Consider the following 26024-nt stretch of genomic DNA (forward strand, 5'->3'; position numbering starts at 1 on the left):
ACCCATTCATTTTTTGCAAAAGAATATCATGATATTTGAAACACAAAATGGCACTTACAACTATATACACTTATTTATATGTCCTGTAGGTTATCGGCTGAAATAGTCCCCAATGCTTCTTTTGTTAGTATTTTGTGTGACAGTACTGGGATGGCTGGTGGAGCTTTGGTCTGATGGTGTTGTGGTGGTGCCGTCCCATTCGTTTGCAGCTTCTACTAAGAGAGCTTCATCTATGTCATCGTCAGCTGTAAAGGATCTCTGAAACATGTCCATGATGCTTCTCTGATTTGGGTCCTTCAAAAAACACACACAAAAACACAAGTTTGAGTTAAAGGAGACATACAGTGTTACATTTTCTTCTGGTACCTAGTATTGAGCTATAATATAAGTAGTTTATCTTTAAAAACAATTAGTTTAAACTGCAATGAGCCGCTGCTGATTCAAAACAGTTTAGTAATAAAAAACAGGTCCATTAAGCTCCGCCTCCTCATCGTGACATTTCATTGTAACAAGCAGCGGATTGTCATTTACCCGTTTTTATTTCTGAACATTTTAGAACCCTACAAGCATGACTCGTGTCTTCATTCTTCAAATAATCGCAACAAACTACAGAGATGTGGGTGGGGATAGGGGGTAGGTGAAAACAGGAGTTTTCAGAGCCCTCGAGCCTCCGTTGCAGAACAATGCAGTGTTACTGAAACATGCATGAATCAATCAAAAATACAACTTTGAGTAAACTAAAGATTAAGAAACGCTGTCGTAACAAGGTTAAAAGCTAATTCAATACTTAATAATTCTACAATGCTTTCAAAACTCACTTGAACCTCAAAAGTTATCTGGCTGTTTCAAAAGTATTCCCAAACTCGCAGGCACTGAAATATGTATAACTTATTTCAAAGTGCATTGCATACCTTTGAGTGGAAGCTGGAGTTGATTGCATTTTCGGAGAGATTGGACTCAGACAGACCAACCTGCTCCAAGACATTCATTTTCTCCTGGATAAGCGGCCTGTATAGGACAAGAATCAATATGTATCACACTTCAAAAAAAGTACTAAATAACCTACAGTCTATGTGTGAGCTCAGTGGCTTCAACAAAAGTCAAATGCTGATAAGTACAGGGTGAATAGCAGCAATGTATCTGCCACTGATGCATACGTACCAAAGGTGGTCATCAGCAGTTCCCTTGGCAACCAGGTAGTGAATGTTCACATTGCAGGTCTGTCCAATTCGATGCACCCTATCCTCCGCCTGAAGTAGCACCTGAAGCAAAATGCTAAATGTTTTATAGAAATCATAAAAGACTACACTTAATAGAAGCTTCCTAAGAAATGAATACAGGAAAATCATATTCATAAATTGAACACATTTTAAGAAAGCCCAGATTGTGTTGACATTACTTTGAAGAAATACCTTGGCCTCATTTGGGAAGAGAAAGTTGTTATTTATCAACATTTTCAGATCGACAAATGTCCATCCTCTTTCATTCAGTTTAGTCTATAATCATTTGTTCCACCCTCAGGAATTTAAACGTGAATTGACAAAGATGAGACTGCAATTGGTTCATTCCACAAATACAACTAAATGGAGCTGCTTATTTCTGTAATAAACTGTCAGAGGCCGCACACTCCTGGTCTGCCATTCAAAGGTCTTTGAGCACACAGGAACCTACCCCAGGGTTCCAAAACAGCTCTGCAAAAATAACCAGGTCAGCAGCGTGTAAAGTCAGCCCCATGTTGGCCGCGGTAACAGACAGCACTGCCACGTAGGACTTAGTGGAGTGTTGGAACTTCTCACATAGCAGCTGCCGGTCGGCGGAGGGCGTCGCCCCGTCAATACGGATGTAACTCACGTTCTGATAAAGAAAACACATTCATGTAAAAAGTGCACTTTTGATCATTAAACATTGCTACATCTTGAGCTGTAACAAACGATTATTTTAGTAGTCGACTAGTCAGCAATTATTTTTTAGACTCGTCAAACAATTACTTCTATTGCACATTGAGATTAAAATACATTATTATCCTAATAAAATGTTGAAATTTGGGTACTGAAGGCTTCAAGATAGAGAATATTTACTAATGTGTATTACTAAAAAAATGTATTTATTAATGCCACAGTCTTTGTTATATGATGTATTTTTGTATATGTTTTAGGGTCTGAACATAAGGAAACGTACAATTGTCAGTGTGCAAAAAAAATTTCAGACTTTTTTTGTTAAAAAAAAAAAAAACATTTTAACGTTAAAACAAGAAAATGTTCACGTTATTATAAGAATATTTTTACGTTATTACGAGAAAATGTTCATGTTTTAAGCACTTTTTTTAACGTGAAGATATTTAGCTCATATCCATTGCTGTAAAGTCACAGAAGACACAGACACGCACACTCAAGTTGTGGGCATAGGGCTACTGTAATAAGATGCAGGCCTATCTTTTGAACGTTGTGCCAATGCGCCTCGTAACAGGAGCGATCCAGAGAGTGTCACGACTCTTGTCTTGGTGGCTGACTTGAGGCATCACCAACACAGTCACTTGTCTCGAGGCGCATTGGCACGTCTAAAAGATGCCCCCGTGTGTGTGTGTGTGTGTGTGTTTGTGTGTGTGTGTGTGTGTGCGTCACTAAACACAAGCAAAATCAAAAGCGCCTATGGCTTTTCCCCTGTAGATTGTGAACAGATCGTGTTCCTGCTTTCCCTTTTCAACGATATACGAGCGAAAAATGTTCACTAAATTCATTAAAACAAGAATATTTGTGAAAATTTTACTTAACAACATCAAATTTATTCTATTGTTTTATGTGATATTGTTAATTGACCATTTAAATGCATATTCAAATAAGCAGAACCATACATTACATTGATATTAAATGTGCTCACCAAGGAAAAAGACTTTCAACTTTATTATTAAAAAGTTAAATTAGATCACTTAAATCTGCCTGGTTTTCATAGGCAATAAAAACTTGAATACCAGAACTAAACTGTAAGTTAAGCAAATGTTTGTACAACAATATAAAACGTATTCAATATGCATTGGATGCATATAGAATTGTGCAATAATGTAAATGGCCCATTACACTAAGCCCCTTTTAAAAGCTTGACTGTACAGGGTAATGGCTTTTTAAGTTGTGTTAAGGGTTTTCTCTAAGACAAAGTGGCGGTGTAACTGCAACAACGAAGCAGCTATAATTACCCTATTAAAAAAACACTATATGAATGCATTACCCACCTTTTTTGTCAGTTCTACAGTGATATGATCCAGGACCAACTTGTGATGTGCAAAGACCAGAAATTTCTCCCTCCCACACTCAAGCATGTCTGTGATGTACTCCCTGCAAACAAGTGAATCGTACACAAGAATGTTGTGGTGTTATACATTTCATTAAGACATAGTCGTAAACTAAGCAGATTGGACCTCTAAATACTGCGGGGAACAGACTGCACATACATGATGGCTTGGAGCTTGGCTTCAGCCGTGTAGTTATAGAAGACGAGCAGGGCTTCCTTCTCCTCTGTTTTCTGGGAAAGAGATAAGAAAAAGCACAAGATAAGAACTGACAGGAGATTCTGTTTGATTCAATAATGCTGCCATTACTTTGGGAAACAGTGCCACTATGCAACTATGCAACGATTCAAATCCCTCGGTCATTCTAGTACACTCCCAATCACTGAGACCTCAAAAGACTTCTGAATTCATTATTTCTCATTTCATGGGGAACTATTTCTTGGACTGTGCGGCCAATCTAACTCACGTTGCCGTGCCCCTTGGCCAGCTCCTTGGCGGCGGCAGACAGCGCGGCTTTGGTGCGGGTGTTGATCCCGTCGATGGTAATTGTCACCACCTTGCGCTGTTTCGCAGGCAGCTGAGACAGGACTTCTGACTTGAGGCGCCGCAGCATCAGACACTCCTCCAGCAGCAGCTTTAGCTCACCCAGATTAGACGAGCCTGAGTAGTCCCAGCCCCAGTTCATCTGAAGAGGAGAGGATCAAGGCAGGCGCACAAGAAAGAAAATTGGGAAATGCATGGACAGACAGTGGCAAAAGATAATGTGAACTGAGACTTTGGAGGATTTCGAGTGTTTTATTTGATGCAGATTTGTTCTTTGAAGTTGGTGCTGGCTTCAAAACTTATTTCTGCATCCACTACAGTCCCATATGAAAATAATTTGAGGAATCCTGAACTATGCTGGCCTAAGGTACAGCAACAACACCTATCATCCCATTAAAACTATATTATCAATATTTTTCTTTCTTTTTTACACTAGGAATTCAGTTCTCTCTCACTTTTTGTGGACATGCGCAGGTACCTGTTTGGCAGCACAGTATCGCGACCCAAAGTCGTGAAAGCGTGGGAAAAGTGTGGGTCTGACAGCCAGGATCTGGGTGTAGAGCTCAGCAGGCCTGGACATCGCAGGGGTCCCAGACAGAAGAACAACTCTCTTTGCTGCCTGAAGATTGAAAAGAGACCGATGATGACAGAGCAAGAAATTAAAAAGCACCCAACCAAACAGTGGGATGTGTTATTGCTGCGGCGTACCTGCACCTGGGATACACTGAATAACACACTGCAAATGTCTCATCTAACTTGCTTATGAATATAATATGAGGTAAATCCAAGTTTACATCAACTCATTTCAGAGCTGGGACTCAAACCCACGGCTCACTCGACCATCGAGAAGCATTCCATGAAAATCAATCTCTGTTAAAATGAAAAACAATGTGAGCAAGAATAGAAAGAAGAGACGTACCTTGAGCAGTGGCAGAGCTGCTTTACAACGGGCCGTCTTTATGTTCTTCAGAAAATGTGACTCATCCTGTAAACAACATGAATGTGAATTAAACGTGTAACTAAACTGCCAATAATGCATGTACTGTGGGATTGCCCTCCTACTCTTTTTATTACTAATTCTGGCATATTCACAGAAATGTTCATATGCACTGTCCATGAATTAAATAAATAAATAAAAGAACTCACCATGATGAGAACCTTAAAGGGATTTCCTGGATGCTGTTTGTCTATTCGGCTCAGTAGATCATAGCTGATGATGTTGATTAAACCAGAGCGGACGTTGTCTTTGGCTTTTACCACCACATTAATGCTCTCAGGCCTCACGGAGGGCAGCCACCGCTTGAAGGCCTGTGCATGACCGACAAAGTCAAGTTTACCAGACTTACTAAATGAAGTACATTCCTTTCCTATAACACTGTCTAGAATATGTACAAAAATGTATGTTGACCTAAATGTTCCTGTTCTGCACATATGATGACAGAGCAGCTGTTTACATGCAAGACAAATTTCAGATCTCTGATCCAACAAACTATTACCTAAACTAATTAAAACAAAATGTTTACATTGAATAAAAGTAAAGACATTCTGAAAATCAAGCTGGATAGCCAATGTCATTTAATGGAACAACATCCTGTGCTCCTATTCTCTGATTCTAAGACCTGATTTTGAAGATAGAGGACAGCAGACTGTATTCCACAAAACTGATTTACCTCGGCCCATGTAAATCGAACTGAGGAAGGAGCCACCACCAGTAAAGGCCATTCGCTTTTGTAGTAAGCAGCGATGCAAATGGCTTGTATGGTCTTTCCCAAACCCATGTCATCAGCCAGAAGAAGCCGACCCTCTTTCCACACTGCAAAACTTTGGCAAACAAAAAAGAATGCAAGTCATGTTGCCGTTCTTTTCTAAGATATATAAAGAGATAGTGGTACAAAGTGGTCTAAAGGCACCTACTTGACTCCCAGCCTCTGGAAGGGCATGAGGCTTGAGGCGAGTGTGGGGTCAATATTGGAAAGGTCTGCCTCAGGGATAACTACAGACCTGGCCTGAGGCCCTTCAAACTTGGCAGAGAAAGCCTGGATTATTGCCCTGGGAAGAGGCTCCACCTCCACGGCTGCTATCCCACTCAGGAGGTCCACTGCGTAAGGAACACAGCAGGTTTCGAATACGTGACTAACCAAAGCAGACAAAAAACACTGAAATACATTATACAAGCAAAGGACGAGTTTATATTTACTCAGTGGTTTGTAATCCTCAAGTGAGAAGCTCCACTTTCTTGTTGTCATGTCTAGAATTTAAATAAAGAAAAGAGTATATTGTGAATGCAAAATAAATTATGATGTGGTTGTAAAGATTAGACAAGTTTCAATTACCATAACTCTTGGTTGGCATTTGCTTAAACGCAGAGATCAAATCCACATGGTAACCGATGTCAACTTCAAACTTGGATGGAGCCACGAGGACACACTGCCCCTGTAAGATGGCTTTAGGTTTCTGCCACCCGCTACACAGCTTCAGCAGTGCTCCCAAAGCCACTCCATCATGGGCTCGACTCATGACAACGTCAACGTCCATTGCTTCCATTCCCTCAAGAGGCCCCAGAGACACTGAGGTGATGGCAGCTACATCCCGCACTAAAGCACAAAGTGGATGACACGCACATCAGAAATGATTATCTTTACACATCATATTACACCCTCCCACACACAGACACACAGGAACACTATTAATATAACTATCGTCATATACTTACTTAGATGCTGATAATCTTCAAGACTGAAGTTCCACATTTTTGTAGCTGGGTCTAAAAATATAAAACATTTATCATAAAATAAATCTTGAGTGCAGTGTGTTGTCTGAGACGCTCAAATAAATAATTTGCAGACCTGTTTATGCAAATGATGTCTTAACATTTAGTTGTTACTAATGTGTACTACAATTTTATTGTATGAGGCTTGTCTAATATTTTATTGTAATAAGAAACAGCTCAGTTTTGGTGGAAACTAAAAATGTTGCTCTCATTCAAATAACTGTTGTATTTGAGTATATCTCTAGTAGAACATAAGATACTTACCAAAATTTCTGGAGGGGATGCATTTGAAGGCATCTATTAGTTGGGCATGAAATCCCACCTCCACTCTGAAGCGGCCCTCGGTGTGCTCCACACACTTGCCTCTCACAGAGATTGCAGGTCTCTTCGCAGGTGCAGGGTTTACAGTGGAGGAGCCTGGAGCAGGCCTTGGCGAAGGATTTGGGCCAGATTTATTGGGTGGTTTATAAAAAGAGCTCACTACACCTCCAGAGTTGCTAGAGGCAACAGGTTTCACAGTAAAGACTCCGCTAGACAAGACAGGGCTGCTACCATGTTGACCTTTGTTGTGAGGTTGATCAATAATTTGTACCTACATGTAACACAGCAACAGTCGTTATGCTGTTGTTTTTTTTTTTTTTTACATGTTTCGCAATAAACAAAAGATCTCACCTTTCTAGGAGGAGGTGCCCCGGACAAACTGCGGCTGGTTTGTGTGGCTGTGGCAGATGAGACAGGGACAGGGGCTTTGCTGTTACTGTTATGGGACATCTTAAAGGGAGCGACAAATCGATTTAAGTTAGAAAGTGGCACCGTCGGTTCATTTATACGAACTGGGGCCTTATTTGGCTTTTGGGACTGAAAGGTGACCGATGTCCCGCTGGTAGCAGGCCTGTCTGTAGGTGGAGCGTGCCCGAGTCTTTGCGCTCTCCTCTCCAAAGCTTTGCGCCTGTTCTCCTCGATCATCCTCTGCTGCTCCGCCGTTAGCTGATTAGACATGATGCTTTGAGATGCTAAAGCTGCTCAGATCTGCATTTACTGTAGACTACGTGGATGTTAAATGTGATCGTTTCAATGTTGCTTGCGTTTTTAACCAACTGGGGAGTAGCTATTAGTAGCATGCTAATCTACAACTTTACAGAAAAAGTCAGACTTTAAAGTAAAAAAGTGTCAGCAACATAAGTGTAACTAGGGTATTCCATGAGCCGATATCCAAATAAGTCAACATCAACTCCAGCAAAGACTGTTGTGCAGCGAAAAAACTAAAATATACATGCTAAGAGCCAAATATGAAGTTGCGGCTGTAGTTTCCTTTCTGGCGCGCAGGAAGTGACGTAGAATAACAACGAAGCACGTGTTTCTGTCTGAGGCGTTTGGAGAATCTCGAATTGTTCACTCGTTGTTTTTTGTTTTGAATCCGATTCCTAGAATAATCCTGTTTTGTTTATTTCATATTTTGATTCCCGCAACACTCTCAACTTTTTCTTTTTCAGGTTTCTCAGTTCTGCTGCTGTCCACAGATCAGATCCACACATGTTCCCCGGTTACCAGCACAACCCTTGACCTGGCTTGGTGTTGGTATATAATTGTGGCAAAAGCGGAATTTATTCATGCTCGAATTTGTTTGTAGGCACTACAGCACCTCCACAGGGTGAGAATATGTGCTGGGGTCTCTTACATTGTCCCAGCTCTGGACCCTTGGGTTGATACCACAGAGTTTTTATTCGATCTGATACCACGTAATGCCATGAAACATATCGCAATATTGAGCCGATACCAAAATATGTTTTGTTCTAAAATGCATGGACACTTCTACTATGAGCAATTTGACCTTGGCTATCATTATTTTTATTCAACCTGTTTGAACTAATATGAAAAGTGAATATACGTACAGAACACCTAAATTATAAACGTATTTCAAAAATGTAAACAAACATAAGAAATATCAATATTTTTTGCACATGTATTGATAATTTCGGATACCTCTGTCAGTATTGATATTTTGTATCTATCCGCCCATCACTACTGGGCCCACCCATATGACTCCCAGTAGTTCTCTAACCTACTGAAGACAAGGCTAAGAAAATAATCTAATAATGTAATCATAATATAGCCTCAAATTACTATTTTGTTCCCACAATTTGTACCCACAGCCCATTTGTTCCCACAAATTTACCAATTTGTACAAGTAGGTAGCCTACAATATACTATATTGCATTGCTTCTCAAACTTTTTTCTGGTGCGCTTCCTTTAGGAGATTAAAATTGTACCCACGCCACCCCAAAGCCTCGAGAAATTATAAAGTATGATGAAATAAAACCTGCGCAGACAGGGCAGGTCAGTCACCGTCTGCAGTGGCACTTCACTGCAGTGTATGAGACATTTCAAGGAGAACATGCACTTGCGTTATTTCCTAGTCACTGTGGATCACTTTTACCACCGTGGGTCTATGATCACGACACACGCAGACTGCTTTCTGCGTGGGGCTGACATTGGAACGCCTCTGCACCCACCCAAACGAGCGCCCCACACATTGAGAAGTTCATCTATATTGTGATTCCACCTCGGCATGCAAAATCCATATATAGATGGACACAGTGGCCCATGTGTCAGCTCTGGACCTGTATGCTCATTCACCCTGCTGCTATTGGGTCTACACATCACCAAAAAGGCCCCTCACCTGTTAACATGATAAGCATATTTATTGACTCACCCTCACTCAGGTGCGTAATGCACTGCTCAAGTGGGCTCAGGGGTCCTTTATCGGGCTATCTTCCTATTACTTTTATTAACGGGGGCCCGTGTGAACCTTCTCTTCCTGAGTACCCAATGTTCTGTTGACGACCTTTCACAATAGCCCTCGTCTTTTACATATAGTTTTTGTACTAGTCCCAAAACTGGATAAACAAAGAAATTTGCACCATGAATTCCCTCAATATGTTTCAAATTAATTTACAATTTATTTTTGCCCCATGATATAAAAGATATACTGGAATGAGGCAAAACCATTTGAATTGGATTCACGTTTATGAGCAACATTGATACATTGATCTTGAGGTGGGAGATGTGCAAAATTTGAATAGCATAATTTATGTTAATAATGCTCTGAATGCTTTGATCTAAAACAGCTTAATAATAGAAACAGGTCCTAGAAGACCTTGCACCTATGCACTGCTGGAAAGAATACTCGAATATATTTAGTTACCCTGGAAAAAAATTACATTCAGAATTAATTTGAAAATTGACATATTCGATAGACTTTGGCTAAATGGGACTTGTATGTAGGACATGTTGTGCCATCATTTTATTTATGTTTTGTCATACTGTGCTATTTGTGTTCATCTTATTATTATTTTTATTATTATTATTATTTATTTTATTTTTTTGCTGGCTTGATCGTGTTTTTTTGTGTTTGTTTATATTTTTTAAAAATTATAAAAGTATTCAGTTACAGAATACTGATTACATGCATTAAAATGTGTTTACATATTATGTTACTTTGGCTAATCAGAGTACTGTATTCTGAATACTAAAAACTACTGTTGTACTTGCGTTGCATCATATTGTGTGAAAACGCAACATATAGGATTAAAACAACTTTTTTATGCATGTTTGCTATGCATTTATTTAGAGGAAAAGATAACATTTTTCACAAATTGGAGAAGGAAAAGTTGCACATCCACTCACTGTAAGAGCTGTATTTTAAAATGTACTCACTAATAATATGCAGTTCGATGCCTAAATTTGATGATCAAATGCCAAAATGTATTATTTTGATTTGACCTTTACTCGCCACCACTAGGCACTTTCATGCTCCATATAGTTTTGTTGCCCAATGACACAACAACATGCTCTGGTCAGAGCTGGGTATGAACAATTTACCTTCAGGTCACTGGGCAACTGCCTGCTTAATCACTAAACTTTTCAGCTATCCCTTTATAACACAGTACTATCATGTTTATGCATTTATTTTAAAACTCTCTGTTAAGCATTTATTAAATGAGACACAAAGGGATTTTGCACATGTTCAATTGATTTATGGCCATAAGGATATGTCCTGTTCAAACTCAGAAGTGAGAGCACCAGATACTATGCATTTTTTGTCCTTGCTTTGTGATTATGAACATATTTAAGCCATTGCCATTGATTAGTTTAGTCTTGTTTTGAAGATGATCTTAAAGTTGTTTACTTGTCTTTTATTTCTATCTCAAAATCGTATAGGTATGCCAGGATTTTTTTTTTATTTTTATTTTTTAAACTCACTACCCAATAACTATGCTACACCCTCCTTTCCCACGCATGACAAGTAGAAGAGACCGACCCTTATTGTAGCTCGCGTGGTATTTCTCTCTTCCTCTTGCTCATGTCCAGTGCTTCGCTCGCATCCACAGCCCATAGGAGCTATTGAATTGGCAGCTTGCATCACTGTGCGGTGATGACGTGTGGCGTCTGGGAGCTGTCCCAGGAATCATGGGGCTGAAGATGCAGCACCGAGTCCACGGCCAATAATCACAAGAGAATCTGCGTTCACCTTCGGCAGGACCGTCCTGCCCGCGCTGGATTTTACCTACGGATTTAAACTGCTTTGGCTTGTCCCCGGGAAATAGAAACACGATCATTCGGGATGTAAGCTTCAAACAGACTTGTTTTCGACCTGCAGTCTGCCTGGGCATCCATGAAAAAGCTTGAAACTGTGAGTCCTATTGCAATTGCAATTGGTGTAGCTCGCCAGGTAAGACGGATTTAGCCTTAACGTGCTTAACGTCCATTGTATGTTCTGATTTTAAAACTCCAGGACATGTAGCTTCAATGTCTCTCTTTACTGTAAAATGTCCTTTTATTAAGGTTCATTCACTAGTCGCCTACATAGGCTGTATTAGCAGCTCTGTTCAGTCCGCTGTGAGCAGGATAATAGCCTGTAGTCCATGGGCAGAGCAGACTATTCAAGCGCTCAGTGGACACAGTTGGCGGTCCGTATCTTGTTACTTGAATACATATTCCCATCAATCTAACACTGACTTTGTTCTTTTAGCACTCCGTTTGTCCAGCCCAATGGCTTCAGACACTTGTTTGCATCAATTGGAATTATTTCTCAATCGGATTTGCATCCCACTGGAAGGAAATTAAACCAGCGTGTTTGTAAAACGGATATAAACTAATCAATCCAAATATCCTTGATGGTGTGGGTTGTCACGACACCAAGTGTTTGCTGATGCCGGGGTCACGTACAGTACACGCCAGCAGAGTCTCCCCGCTCCTCTCCGCGGTGCTCTGAGCTGGTGGCCGGACAGGGGCTGATGCTGCGCGGCCAGGGCATGCTGAAGAGCCGCTGCTGCGTCCTGCTCGGTGACCTGAGGGTGCTCCTGCTCGCCCCCATGAGCAGCCAAGCGACAGCAAGCCATGAGCCAGGCGTCACCGTCCCCGACAACAATAACACGTTAACACGGAGCCACCAGCAACAGCCGGCGGGGGAGCGAGCCGCCCTGGCCGCGGCCAGTGCACCAGCGGGTGTTTGGGTGGACGCTGCGGAGCTGTCAGCGGCCCTGCGCGGCCACAGCAGCTCCTCAGATGACTGCTCGAAGGGCAAACTGGAAGAGAGGTTCTCCCTCACCAGCTACACCGAGAGTGGCTTCAGGACACCCGTGTGCAGGATCTGCTTTCAGGGGCCTGAGCATGTGAGTATAGAAGTGGCACATTTTTCCAGACATTATTAGACAATTAGGTCTATATGCCCACATTTAATTCTTCTTTTTAGATATATCAAATGAAGCCCAAAATGTTTTTTTCTCATCATTTAGAAACCCTGATGTCAGAAAGTATTGCTCATGCCACTCTTAATCAGTGTAATAACAATTTAATATCAGCCAATTCAGACTGCCATGTGCAAATCGACCTATGTCAAAATGAGATGTAATGACTAAACCGGAAACAATTGACCTAGGACCAAACAAAACATTGACCTGCAATTACATTTTTCAGGTTTTAATTAACCTGGCCTGTTCTAGGAGGCTCATACTTAGGAGATAAGAGTCAAAATGGTGGATAGGAAAAAGGCTTTTTGTTTTATACTGCATTTCTACAAGAATTGGCTGCTTCAGTTTGCAGTAGCTGACATGAGACCGGTCATAACGAGCAGACGATTACCAGGCAAAATGAGAACCACCACTGCTCTGGTGTTGGTGAAGCCGGACCACTGCTGGAGCAATCCCACTCCAGTCTGAACTCAGACGTGCATGAAACGACAGCTATAGCTACCAGTAGGAGCATAAAGAAATACCTCGTCCTCATAGTCGACAAGTGTGGAGGATACATTGAGCTGCAGTAACAACTCATTACACATTGCATGCATGGGGGGAAAAAAATCAAATAATGTTTCTCCCACTCCACGATACCACCTGGATACGCTCATGAAAGAGTGTGCTGAACAGACGGGGAGAGCCTTTTCGGTAATCATCCCTCCCAGTCCACGCCTTTGGGACTATATTGATCATAATGTGGCTCTACATCAATCAAGACAGGAAAATCTGAGACACGACGGCTAAGACGGGCTGCAATAAAAAAATAATAAATTGTTACAGGGAACGCCAGCGCTTAGCAATTTGCAGAGACATTAGTTACACTGTGTGACAAGAGTCTTTGAGCACATGTTGGCGCGCACGTCACATCACGGAGATGAAGGGTGTACAGCTGATGTGTGGCAACTTAGTATTAGTGTTACAGTTTTTCTTGAGTGGATTTCTTACATCTGAAGTAAGTGTGGGCAATATTGACAAAAAATTATATCAACTCTCTTTCTTTTGCATGATCTCAGTAACAATTTTTAGATGATATTTTAACAATGCATCAGGAATGTGTTAAAATATGCATGTAAACGTCATAGTTTTGGCTCAGGTCGAGCAGAAAACGTGAACCATAAAATGAACCACAAAAGAGCAGAAACATCACTATATAATATTGTCTGGGAGTCACTTTTTCAGGTCATTTTACAGACGTTACACTCAATATTCTAATTTTGCAAAACATGCTATATTTTTAATCCTCTTTTCAGTAAATTTCCTTTATTGTGTTCTCAGGCAAATTGACGTATAAACTTTATTTCACCTGGATCAAATCACATTTTTGCTTTTTGTTATCCTGTTGTTGCACTCCTGGTCTAAATGAACACTAACAAATATTTTTAACAGAAACATGGAGAACAGGCTATAAGTTTTACATTGGTAAATAACTGTCTCATAAAATACGGAGCCATGAAAAAGATTTAGACAGCACACGCATTTAAAAATCTCATTTAACAGTTATCTGTGATCCAGCCATCCATTACATCTGCATTTAGTATTTTGTATTTTCTGTAGCCTTCCCTCACCCCAGCATCTCTCATTTTGTGGTCGTTACACAGTTTAGTCTACCTCATCTCTAAGTTTTATCAGCTAATTACTCCAGCCACAATTTAGTGCATGAGTCCACCCTTGATCGCAGACTAACTAATTATTAGTGACATTAATTTGAAAGGATTCTTTGAGCTGAGCGCCTTGGCACAGCACTGTTGTTACTGGGCTCCACTATTGAAAGCATAGTAAATATCTAGCCTGTCCCATTAATTGATATTTTTTTGTTTCCAGTTTTAGTTAATGTATTCCTGTTTCTGGTGTTGCCTAAATAGCCTACTTTTTCTGTCATTTGGTCTTTCTCTCAAGGTTGGTGGAAAGCCGTTTGATTGAGTGAACTGAATCCAACATTTGTAAACTGGGATTGGATCTTGCTGGTCTGGCTGTAGAAACACAAGTACTTTTTAATAACCTATACACAGCGTCCGCATACTCGGCGCATACAAATCACCGCCTCAAACTTTGCAGCATTTCCCTTGGCTTCCTCCGCCTCATTGGGGTTTTCATGAGAAATTGCAGCTTGTCAATAACGCTTGATTTTACGTTGTGCCATCGTTATGCGAGCTCCCATCCGCCTCCGGGGTCTTTACCCCTTTGTCTTTGTCCGTCCGTGGGTTTGGGTCAAGTCCAAATATGGATCGGGCGAGTAGGTGTAAACAGGCCCCAGTTTGGTCTGAAAAGGGGGGGATGATGTAGTGAGGAAGAGCCAGCGTATATGGGACATTACACTCTTCTGCTATGGCCTCAGGGACGTCACATTGACCAAGAGTGTCAGTATCTGATCTGACAATCCACCTCCAAAACACTTTCATCTCGAGGCTTGTAAATACACGGTATAGTGGGCTACAAATGGCACAGCGATGCAGAAGAAATAATAATTGACTTTTATTGCTTGACCCGATCGTTTAAAATGATTATACTCAAATTTAATATGCAGTGAAAAGTGCTCATATACGCGTGCTAATAGTCCGTTTAGCAATCATAGAGAAATAATTTTTTGCAGTGTATAGAAGTGGTCAGATAATAGCAATACAATTCCAAATATATGTCATACTGGATACCAATGTCAGAATGGAACTAGACCATTCAAAAACTATTCAGGAAAGGTCAAACTTTGTCCTCTTTGTTTAATAGTTTTATTTCAAAACCAATACTCGCTCAAGCAGTATCTAGTTTTGATACTTGTTCTAGTAACAATTAGTATTGAGTATTGACTATTTTATCAACTCTAAAATGAAACACAAGCGTCTACTCATTTGTTTCATCTTGCTCTTATATGCAACACTGATGTATTATTTTGCTTTAAATTATTAATCACTATGGCAATGATCCTTATTTCTCATAATTCTGAAAATATTCTAAAATATGCTTTATATGTTTGTGCTGTTATTGGTGTGAGATTGATGCCTCACACTGATGAGTCCCATTACAAAAGGCTATGAGGTTATTAAACAGTTGTCAGGAAAATCACACATTTGATTTGAAGTGATAATTGCTCAGTGCCCATTGTTTCCACTGGGCCTATTACTATAATTACTAAATTGATGTTTGGTAAATTAGTGATGAACAATAATTTCTTGTATTATTTCTACATGTATGACAGATTATAACTACTAACAATAAAGTTTAACATAGGGCTGGGAAAAATTGTGATCTGATCCTGAGACAGTCTGCTTTTTTGATGAGGTCGTCATGATGGTTCAGTGTTGATACACCGCTACGCTCAAACACAGACACTTTAAAGCACTCACTCCTCCTATTGGTCAGACTCTGTAAGACTGAGCGAATCACAGGTGGATTAAACCAATCGCTGGGAAGACGCAGCAGATGGCTTAAGGTACGTTTTCCCAGGAGATTAAAAGGTACTACCTGCAGCAGCTGTGATAAGATTGAAATTGTGGTGCTGCTCGGTGGTATAGTGGTTAAGGCAGCGGCACATATGCCAGGCTCCACGTGCAGCCGGCTGCAGTGTCGTGAGTTAGAATCCCGGCTCTGACACTTTACTACATGTTGTCCCCTCTCTCTCATCCCCATTTCACGCTGAACTGTCCTGTCTGATAAACCACTATGAGCCACAAAATCCCAAGATTTAAATTGTGACCAAGAATCTAGAAAATGCATGATTTATTTTTGCATATTGCCGTTCACCTTTAGTTTAATTGCTTTTCACTTATTGCAGCTTCATTTGGAAATATGTTACTAGAATGATTTATCAAGTTTATCTGTGTCCTAAAATTGTGATATTATGAATTATCTCAACATTTTCTGCAACAATTAATGATTTTGAATTGTTTTTTATGTTACTGGCCTTGTGTCTATAATTAAACCTGACCTGGAGAAAAGCCTTCATAACTTCCTCTCTGTGCCAGAATAATGTACAGTTATATTGAAGTCATTCACACTGGCTGTATAAAAAGCCCTTTCTCAAAGTGTCATGGAGGATTATGAAGGGCCCTTTGGGGCCGCTGTCGCAGCTTCACTGAGGGAGAAATGTTGTGTTTTCTCCCTAAATCATGGACGAGATAATGCACTCGTACACTGCGTTTGTCTGTGCCACAATGAGACACCTTCAGGGGCCAAGTAAGCTCCATCTTTCCTATATGGCTCTGCTGCTGTGTCTATTTCATCCTGTGTGACGGTTTATCAACTGTTATCATCTTATATAACGGAAGGATCTTTGCCCTTGAATACAGACTGTATATTAGAGCTGTGCTATTAGAGTAGTCAGTGATTATTTTTGATTAGTTGACTAGTGAAACAATTATTTCAATTGTACATTAAGATTTAAATAAAGGTTGTAGCTGTTTTATTATGAAATGTCTTAAAGTTTGTTTTGTCCAGATAATAGTTTTATGTTTGTGATGATTTTAATAGTCAACTAGTCTAAGTTATTTCAGTTCCCTTTTGCAGCCTCTACTGTTTATGGGAGAAGCTGTAAATTGCTGCCTGTGTGTTTTTGTTGTGACTGGACAGTTTCCACTGGACTGTGATGAGACCAGGAGACATTATGTCAGTATTCGATTGTCAGCAATTATTTTTGTTAATTGACTAGTCAAACGATTACTTCTATCGTAAATTAGAGTTTTAAAGTGCTTCTATAAACAGATTATAATAAAATATGGTGACTGATGTTTTCTGTATTGAGAATACAAAAAAGCCACTTTGAAGTTCACTGTAGTTTGCTGTTTTGATTTAAAACTGGCACTGTCTTGTATCTAATAAAAGGCTGGTTTAGAGTCTTTATTATCCAAATATTGATGAAAAATAAGTAAAATAGTCAAAGATTATTTTAGTTGTTGATTAGTCTCAATTATTCCGATAAATTGAGACCAGCAGTGTTGCATGATGATAGACAGAGCAGTAAGATGTTGAGGTTTGGGAGTGACTAGTGCAGGTGAATCACAATCAAATCTGAATGGTCACAGTTATTAACATACAACAATATATCCCACCTCATTACGTTCCAATTTGGGTCTTCTCCAAAATCTTGAGGCTCCTGGACGAGTTTAAAATGTGGACTCAAAGGGTTATTCTTGATTTTAAAGCATAACTTGGTAATTCAATTTCTATGCTTGTCAGGAGCCTTTTATTGAAATATGAATGTGGACTTGTGGATTTGATTTGAAAGACAGCACATAGATAATTCATAGAGGTAAGAATCAATATAGGTCTTGAACATAAGGATACTCCAGGGATGCTTCGTTTATTACCAGAAAGAAATGTGATTCTTGGATGTAGTGTGAAAGATAAGTTGAAGTTAGTTGATTTTAGAGAGGAGAATGCAGAGGAAAGGGTGAGATGGATCCACTGAGAAGATGTCTGAATGTCACGATGCAGCCATAAATGTGGGGGAAATGATTGTCGGTAAATCAATTAAGTCAGTGATTGCTTATTATCCCCTCTAACCTTTTCAAATGGCTTTGAAGTACATACTCTGTGTAATGATGTGTGCAATAATCCTGGTATATATAGTAGCATTAAAAATGAAACGCCTGTGGCCGAATTGAAGTATGGAAGCTGCTTTATAATTCCACAATCTCCCTGTTCCATGTGAGTTGATAGAGTTCACTTCCATTGATTGAACTGACCCAAACCAATTGCTAAATCTAATATCCTGTGGTGGAAAGCGACTACATATAAGTTTCTTTAAATACTTTTACTTAGAAAATAAGTTTTAAAAAATGTATTAGTGCAGTACTAAGATAATTTTATGAATAAACACATTTATACATTTGGTTCACTTTGAACTTCGGCTGCATGATTTTGAGAGGGAAACCAAATTGTGATTTTTCTGACAATGCACAATGTATGCAATTAGCATTGTGATTTATGTTTTATTAGTGGTTTTCTATTTACATTTTCAATTTGAAACCCTTTCAAGAGCATTACCATTTGAAAGACGACTAAAATAAGGACTGTTTGAAATATTACACACTAAAACAGGATGCATTTTGTTGTTTGCATAGGATGACATTACATTATTTGCAGTGTGCAAATTGTAATTTTGATTTGATTGCAGTACACGTATCATATAGCCCTATACTTTGAACTGCTTGCATATGTACACAAACTTTGTGTAAGTATGCACCAGCAATAAAAGTGGATACTTTTGAACAACAATTTTGAGACAATTGTGTGGTTGTGATATTCAAGTCTAGATTGTATTTTGTGTATAACAGCAGCCATATAGTAAATAGAAGTAAAAGTACTCAACAGAGAGGGTTTAAGTCGTGCCAACAGTAGTAGGCAATAGTGGTTGTTGAGTTGTATTTTGTTGTCTAGTTTTTGTAAAACTATTCAAGAAACAATTTCATTTATTTTTTAAATTTAATTTCCCCTTCACCTAATTACATTTTACAGTCATGAAATTCCCGACACAGAATCTGTGCGGGCACATTTACTCGGTCTGCCTGTCATCAGACCCCAACACAATAGAGCTCATTGTTCCTTTGTGTGTCTGTGATGATTATGGCTGTTTGATCAAACAGACATTTACGTATCACTCCCTGTCTGCGTGGGCTTTTGATACGGAGCGCTCTGGTATCACGGTGAGTCTTTGGCTGCGATTGGGCCAGTCACAGTGAGTGCTCTGAGTCCCACTGGACACGGCGCAAGTGTCATGGAGCCTGTGCCAACCCACGCCCACCCCATCCATCTGCATACAGCCCATTTGTCCCTCATACACCCGCTTTTCCATTCTTCCTCTCTGGGCCAGGGCGACTCGCTCCATCTGCCAGGCACGCCGGCACAATAACGCATCGGCGAAAGTAATCCAGGCACTCGCTGCACTTTGGATTTCTCATTACAATATGGATGGCATGTTGGAGGTTGACGGGGGAGAGGGGATATTGAATAGACAGGTAACAATGGCTAACTCGGAGTGACTGAGAGCTGGTTTTTCTGTCCTGGGGGCTTAGCTAATTTACTTTTCATTCAGTATAGCCTGGCGCTCAGTCCCGTTCGATGAAAACACATCTATAGAAAGAGAACATGCTTTGAATTTGTCAAGATTACACTTTTGTTCAAACCACAGCAGCAAACCCAGATGAATTGTCTAGACCTCGTTTGGTCATTCTTTTGACAGTTAAAGAAAAATGATTTAATGATTTTAAGGCTTTTTGTGAGGGGAAATATATCCCTCATTTGTTCAGTGAATTCCTTTGTAATGTAAAATTTTGAGAGTCTCGTTCAATTGAGTGTACGTGAAGGCCATGAAAATTTGAACAAGAACATTGAATGCAAGCGTTTTTATTCACTTTAATAAAACTGTGAGGGGTTATTAAGTACACAGATCAACAAGGCACTTGAACGCACCAGCTTCTCGTGGAGACTTTTGTGAAGGCCATTCCAGTTCAGCTTACATATTCTGATGTCAAATAAAAGCTGCTGGATTTTAAGAGACTTGTGACGCAACATTATCATATGCCTATCATTTTAAAACTGAGCTGGAGACAGGTCAGAATTATTTGATAGAATTTTCTATTTACTGTATTTGTCGGATTGCAGATCTGTTGACCTGGTTTATGGTTCAGATCTCTGTAATTACTGTGTCTAGCCACATAAAACTGGCATAGCATTCAACATCTTCTCTTGCAGTATACAAATAAGCAAAAGTGAAATTATTTTTGTCACTGTGGCTTTGGAAAGTTGTGCCTGAAGACTGGATTGCTGCACTTTAAGCCGTAATATTAATATGGCAAATTTCAATCCCTAGAAGTAATGATAAGGTTTCAAGTTTGGATATTTCTTTCAAAAACAGTGAGTCTCCCATATAAAAATAGGCCCTGTCCTCTTCAAACTTATTGAATCAAATAAAGAAAGGCAAACCTGTGTTATAGTGCTCGTGTTTGAATGTCACAAAATCCAACATTTTTCAGGCCACTGTGCAAAACATCCATTGAAATGCTTATTTCAGACAATATTAAGCACCATAAACAAAAGCATGTGATCTATCACATATTATAATGTCAGAATACTTTTGAATGAAAGCTACGTTTAAAATGTCCATTAGGTTAGTTTTCTTCTATAAGATGAGACAATCCCAAGCGCTTACAGTGTTTTTGCTACATCTATTTGCACAACGTTGTTCATTGGCTGAGTCAGTCTTCAGGAGTAATCAAGGCATCTCACCTGACAGCGCAGCGCCTGACAAAGCTTTGGCTTCAAATCCGAGCTGGTATTTGTGTGTGTATATTATCCTTGCAGTGTGCTTAAACAGCGAATGCATTTTCTCACTTGACAGCATATGCAAAGCTCTCAGAAAATCAATAAACTAGCACAAAAGGAACAGCAACTAAAGGTGATATGCATGCTGTAACCCACAATAAAATGCTTGTCAAATTGGTTTTCAGCTGGGGTTGAGAAGTTGAGAGGATTGGCAGTAATTGCTTTAGGCACCTGGTTTTGCGCTAGTCTGTGTGTGTTTTTTTTCTCAAACTGTGGTGATGAGCATGCATTGCGGTGCACTGTAATTCGTAAAAGATACAACAAAAATAGGACGGTGTTAGTATGAGCAGCTTCTTGCTTTGGGACAAGGCTGACACGGACTGGCTGTGATTTTTGACCACAGGGAGAGCTCCTGAGCCCGTGCCGCTGCTGTGGGTCCGTCCGCTGCACTCACCAGCCCTGCCTCATCAAATGGATCAGTGAGAGGGGATCGTGGGCGTGCGAGCTGTGCTACTACAAGTATCAGGTCATCGCCATCAGCACCAAGAACCCACTCCAGGTGAGACGGCTGCAAGTGACGTTTACAGGGCAGTGAGCGTCTGAGTGTAGAATGTGCACTGATGGCAGCTGTGGGTCATGTACGATTGGACATTAAAAGGAGTAGGAAATAAAATGTATAATCAAATACGAAATACAATTCTCTAGGAAGTAAATCATTGACAAAAAACGTAAAAAAAAACTATATGTAATGTTGGTAATGCTTTAAATCAAGGTTCCATAGAACAGGGGTTTCCAAACTTTTCAGGCCGGGACCCCCCAAAATAATCATGAAACCGCCTCGGGATCCTGACAGCGAAATGAAATTGATGTCTGTAATAGTTCCCAGTTCCAACACATTTATTTATATTTACTTTAGTAGTTTATTGTGTTATCTGACCCAATTTCACTAAACTAGATGTTTTCACTTAAAAAAGAGATCAAGTGCAATGTCATAGTTTTAAAATTACATCATCTCTCAACCCCAGCTCATGCTTGCCGACTCTCACTTTGGAAACCACTTCCTTAGTAAACTATTTATAACGCATTAATAGAGTAGGCATTTGTTTATTTGTTTATGCATATTTACAAGAATTCATCACTTGGTTAATAGTTAAATAGTTTAATAAGCATTGTATAAATGCTTATTAAACATTATATTATAATAATACACCATTTTTTTCTATGTTGTTACCGCCACCTACTGTAGTTGTACGTCTTCAAAGTACAGTATGTGTTTACACTATACCATATTTAATTTTTATATAGATACATATTTCTTTTATTCATTTATTTTTTCTGTCGAGCATTACATACTGACCCATGTAAACCTCACTTTACTCTCTTGAAGCGTTGTCAATATAGCAATAGTTAGAATATATTGTAAATGTTGTTTTTAAGATGCAACATCTGAATATCGACCATATCATTTATTGTGACTTAATGCTGCAAAAAGAGCTAGTTAGAAATAAAAATGAAAAAAAAAAAACATGTTGTAAATCATCAAATAATAGTATATGGTGATATTTTTGTACTTTTGTGATTGATTTTGAAGACATAATATTATCACACTATCTTTTTGGGATAAAACATAAAACTTTTCTTCCGAAGTGCAATTGACTGAAGGAAGTGGGTGCAATCCCTCATTCGTCCTGGAGTTGTCCACTGTAGAAAAAGATTCAGTTGTATCGTCTGGACTTAAAGTTTCAGGGGAAACAGGACAGGCTATTATCAGGAGGCTCTGCCCGGTGGACGGTTTACACAGCCCAGAGTAGAATAAATATCTGAGTTCTCAGAATAGACCAGCAGATTGAGAAGCACTACTGTCCAGATGACTACAACTGAATCTTTCTCTACAAAAGACTGATGCTCAATTAATTACAGTTTTATTTTAATTCTATGGATTGACTAAACACTGTTGTGTGAAAGAACATTGTGATGGAGGCCTCTATAATAAACTCTCTCTTCATGTTGCAGTACGTTGAAGTTCCAAATTCAATTATCAGCCTGAGTAACTTTGAATATAAATAATTAAAAATAACATTTCAAATAAAGATTAGTTCTATTGATTGTGGCTTAGACACAAATGATCCAGAATGAACGACGGCTCAAATAGCACATAACTCTAACAGCTAAGATATTAAAATTCACAACATGCAGTATTGCCTCTTACTTAATCTATTGTTGTTTTCATTCAGTGGCAAGCCATCTCCCTGACAGTGATAGAGAAAGTGCAGATCGCAGCAGCCATATTGGGCTCCTTGTTCCTCATGGCCAGTATCTCGTGGTTGGTGTGGTCATCGTTCAGTCCATCAGCGCGCTGGCAACGGCAGGACCTGCTGTTCCAGATCTGCTACGGCATGTACGGCTTCATGGATATAGTCTGCATCGGTAAGGACGTTGGGACATTTTATTTTACTTTACTACTGAAACAAATCCAGCTAAATCCAACACATTTAGACCATGGTAGTACAAAGTAAATAAAGAGCTTATATGCAAACTGACTTTTATTAAATCTATGTAAAACTGGTTAATTCCATTACAAACGACATGATGAAAACAACCACTGACTTGAGCAGAACAACAGGGGGTGAGTAAAAGGTTTTGAGACCTCCTCCGGTGTGTGTGGGCTCTGAGCTCTGAGCGTGCAGTCCTGGTGTGGAGCCCGGGGACCTGCAGACTTTTGGTGAAGGCGTCTCACATTAGGAAAGCAGTGACTGTCACGGCAGCAGACGGAGGATGAGTGTCTCCTCAGCAGTTGATCTGATTGGCCGTGGAGTCTTTAGCGTCGCACTTTACACTCATTATCTTGTCACCTTGCAGACATTTAAGAGCAAAGGTCTGATGTGCACTTATCAGAAAACAAGGTTTGAGAGAGACACTGGACTGTTATTTCTGCTGCCAATGGAAAAAGATGACTCATTTCATTCAGTGCTGATGACTCATTAATCAACTAATACCTAAATTAAGCATAAATAAGGTGAATGACACATACTTTCTCTTCATTATGATGACACGTGTGGTGGTACGTTCTGCATGTGTTGTATAAATCTGAATCTAGTGCTTCCCAATATGAGAAGAAAACATTAACCAGGTTCAATATTGTGATAATATTATTGCAATATTATTTTTTCAGTTCAGTTAAATTTAAGAATAGAATAGAATAGAGGAGAATAATGGTGCCAGAAGCATATAGTCATGCATAAAACAATAAGCCATAGAAACATACAGAGTTTATTGAGTGTGACTTGACCTTTGCATACTTGAAAAGGCTGCATATTGAGGATATAGAGGTGGAACTGAGCTTAATATTTTTGAAAAGGTCAGCCCAGGAACTGTCACAAAGTCATCTTGATTCGTGACCCCTCTCAAGCTCCTGATCCATGACCATTTTATCACTGTAGCAATATAAAGCTTTGGTGTCTTTTCATGATATAAGTAATTTACAAACATGCCCATGTGAAATGTTACATATATATATATATATTATTAATTTTTTTTAATGAATTCTAATATTACATTTGAATTTAACTTTTCTTCTAATAAGACTGTGCCACACAAGCTTGTTAGAAGAAAAGTTAAATATATTTGGTTATTACATATCCACATTATAATATAACATTGTGTCTAATGAGCGGTTGAGTTTCCAAAGTTCATTGAATGTTGATCAATACGCAATTTTAAACTGTAATAAGATGCTATTGATTATCTCCATGAGGCTAATTAGGCCTCAGACATATTTGAGAATTAATTCTCATTCCTACTTTAAAATTGCTTTACTAATATAATTTATTTTAGGTATCATACAATACATTATCATTCAATTTGAAATGATTCCGTCTATTATGGCAGCAAACATAGACTTTTACCCTTTAGCATCAGGTTTGGTGTGCATTTTGAACATTTTAATCATCATAAATTAGTCAATTCCCAAGTCTGAATAAATTGTGAGGGCGGGCCCTAAACACTTGTAGACAGGAAATACTGTCAGACTTCCTGTTATGACTGCTTACTAACAGTTCCTCTCCTCTGCAGCGCTGATTGTCCACGAGGGTCCTTCTGTTTTCCGTATCTTCCACCGGTGGCAGGCTGTGAACCAGCAGTGGAAGGTGCTGAACTATGACAAGACTCTGGACAGCGAGGAGCTGAAGGAGGTGGCGGTGGACAGGACTCAGCCCAGACAGGCCTTTCAGACTGGGGTGGGCGTGTCCCATTCCACGTCCTCGCTCATGGTGGTGGCCTCCACAGCCGCAGGCTCCACCTCCACTACAGTGGTCGCGGCTGCAGGACTCGATGCACACACTGACGCCACCAATGGCAGCGTGGTCCCAGAGCACTGTCCTTACACCATCCTCCATCTCCTCAGCCATCTGCGACAACCAGAGCCCCGCAGCAGCCAGCCCAGCCCCAGCACACGGGAGCTGGTCATGAGGGTCACCACAGTGTGAGGAGACCCTGACGCCTTAACTCAAGAGGAGACTTTTACAAACCAGCCACACGCTCCCAAGGACTGCATTGGATCAGTACATGTCTTGTTTGTTCAAATTGCATCTCTGATGTCCTTACATGAATTGAATAAAAGTCAAAGTTGTTTGATTTGCAAATGTGAGCTGAATCATTTTTGTTTGGAGAGTAACAAAACCTTCGTTTAGATTTGAAACAGAAGATTTATCAAAATAAAATTGAAATGAAAATGAACAAAAAGCAAAAGTTGTAATATGCTCCGCAGAGAAATAACATCTTATCAACATGAGGTTTTAACATTTATACGTGTAGCACTCCACAATCATGTTTGTGAAATCCATGTGATTATTGTATTAATTTGGCACTTTAGGAGCCCTGGATAGTGAATGTGATGTGAATTTAATAATTTTACCCTCACCAAATTGCAAATCTATTTGCTATAACAAGAACCAAAAATGCAAATCGTTTTACTAAATTGTTCTGAAAATTAGTTTTGAAACTGTTTTGTTTCTTTATTATGGTTTATTTTCATCTACAATAATGAATTACATAAATCAACAGGATTATGAGCCTTTTCACATTTAGTGAAGGACCTGCATTTCTTCAATGTCTTACACAATCGTATTGAGCGTTAGAGGGAGACTTTGTAGATATTGTATTAAACATTTCATAAACATGGCCCACTGTATATACATACAAGTTCAAATCAAATATTGCTTTAATAACAGTTGTGATTTATTCTTAATTGCAAAAATATTTGACATGATGGCTAAGATATTGTCATTTGGTGTTTTGGTTTTATCAAGCAGAATAGGCCTCTCACTTGGGTTTGAGTTTCTACGACTAAAACCAGTTGGAAATAAATCTAAAAGGATCT

The 26024-nt window shown here is 39.5% G+C and overlaps 2 protein-coding genes across 2 annotated transcripts; one reads left to right on the plus strand and one right to left on the minus strand.

Moving 5' to 3' along the window:
• Window positions 1-61: 61 nt before the first annotated feature.
• Window positions 62-7908, minus strand: smarcal1 (SWI/SNF related, matrix associated, actin dependent regulator of chromatin, subfamily a-like 1). Its single transcript, XM_072444395.1, has 17 exons — window positions 7269-7908; window positions 6861-7188; window positions 6540-6590; window positions 6160-6420; window positions 6024-6074; window positions 5741-5924; window positions 5497-5647; window positions 4973-5134; window positions 4746-4811; window positions 4305-4445; window positions 3750-3968; window positions 3446-3516; window positions 3227-3329; window positions 1672-1854; window positions 1162-1262; window positions 912-1008; window positions 62-294 (listed from the first exon to the last, which is right to left on the minus strand). Exons 1-17 carry the CDS (start codon window positions 7593-7595, stop codon window positions 91-93), a joined length of 2700 nt encoding a protein of 899 aa, XP_072300496.1. The 5' UTR covers window positions 7596-7908; the 3' UTR covers window positions 62-90.
• A 3091-nt stretch (window positions 7909-10999) lies between these two features.
• marchf4b (membrane associated ring-CH-type finger 4b) lies at window positions 11000-25287 on the plus strand. The gene is made up of 5 exons (XM_072444397.1): window positions 11000-11328; window positions 11629-12271; window positions 21051-21206; window positions 22882-23074; window positions 24719-25287. The coding sequence occupies exons 2-5, from the start codon at window positions 11894-11896 to the stop codon at window positions 25129-25131; spliced, it is 1140 nt and encodes a 379-aa protein (XP_072300498.1). The 5' UTR covers window positions 11000-11328; window positions 11629-11893; the 3' UTR covers window positions 25132-25287.
• Window positions 25288-26024: the final 737 nt, after the last annotated feature.

Source organism: Eucyclogobius newberryi, unplaced genomic scaffold, assembly GCF_026437365.1.
Source record: "Eucyclogobius newberryi isolate DKJ021-1_F unplaced genomic scaffold, fEucNew1.0.hap1 SCAF_14, whole genome shotgun sequence".
In the NCBI taxonomy this organism is placed as follows: domain Eukaryota; kingdom Metazoa; phylum Chordata; class Actinopteri; order Gobiiformes; family Gobiidae; genus Eucyclogobius; species Eucyclogobius newberryi.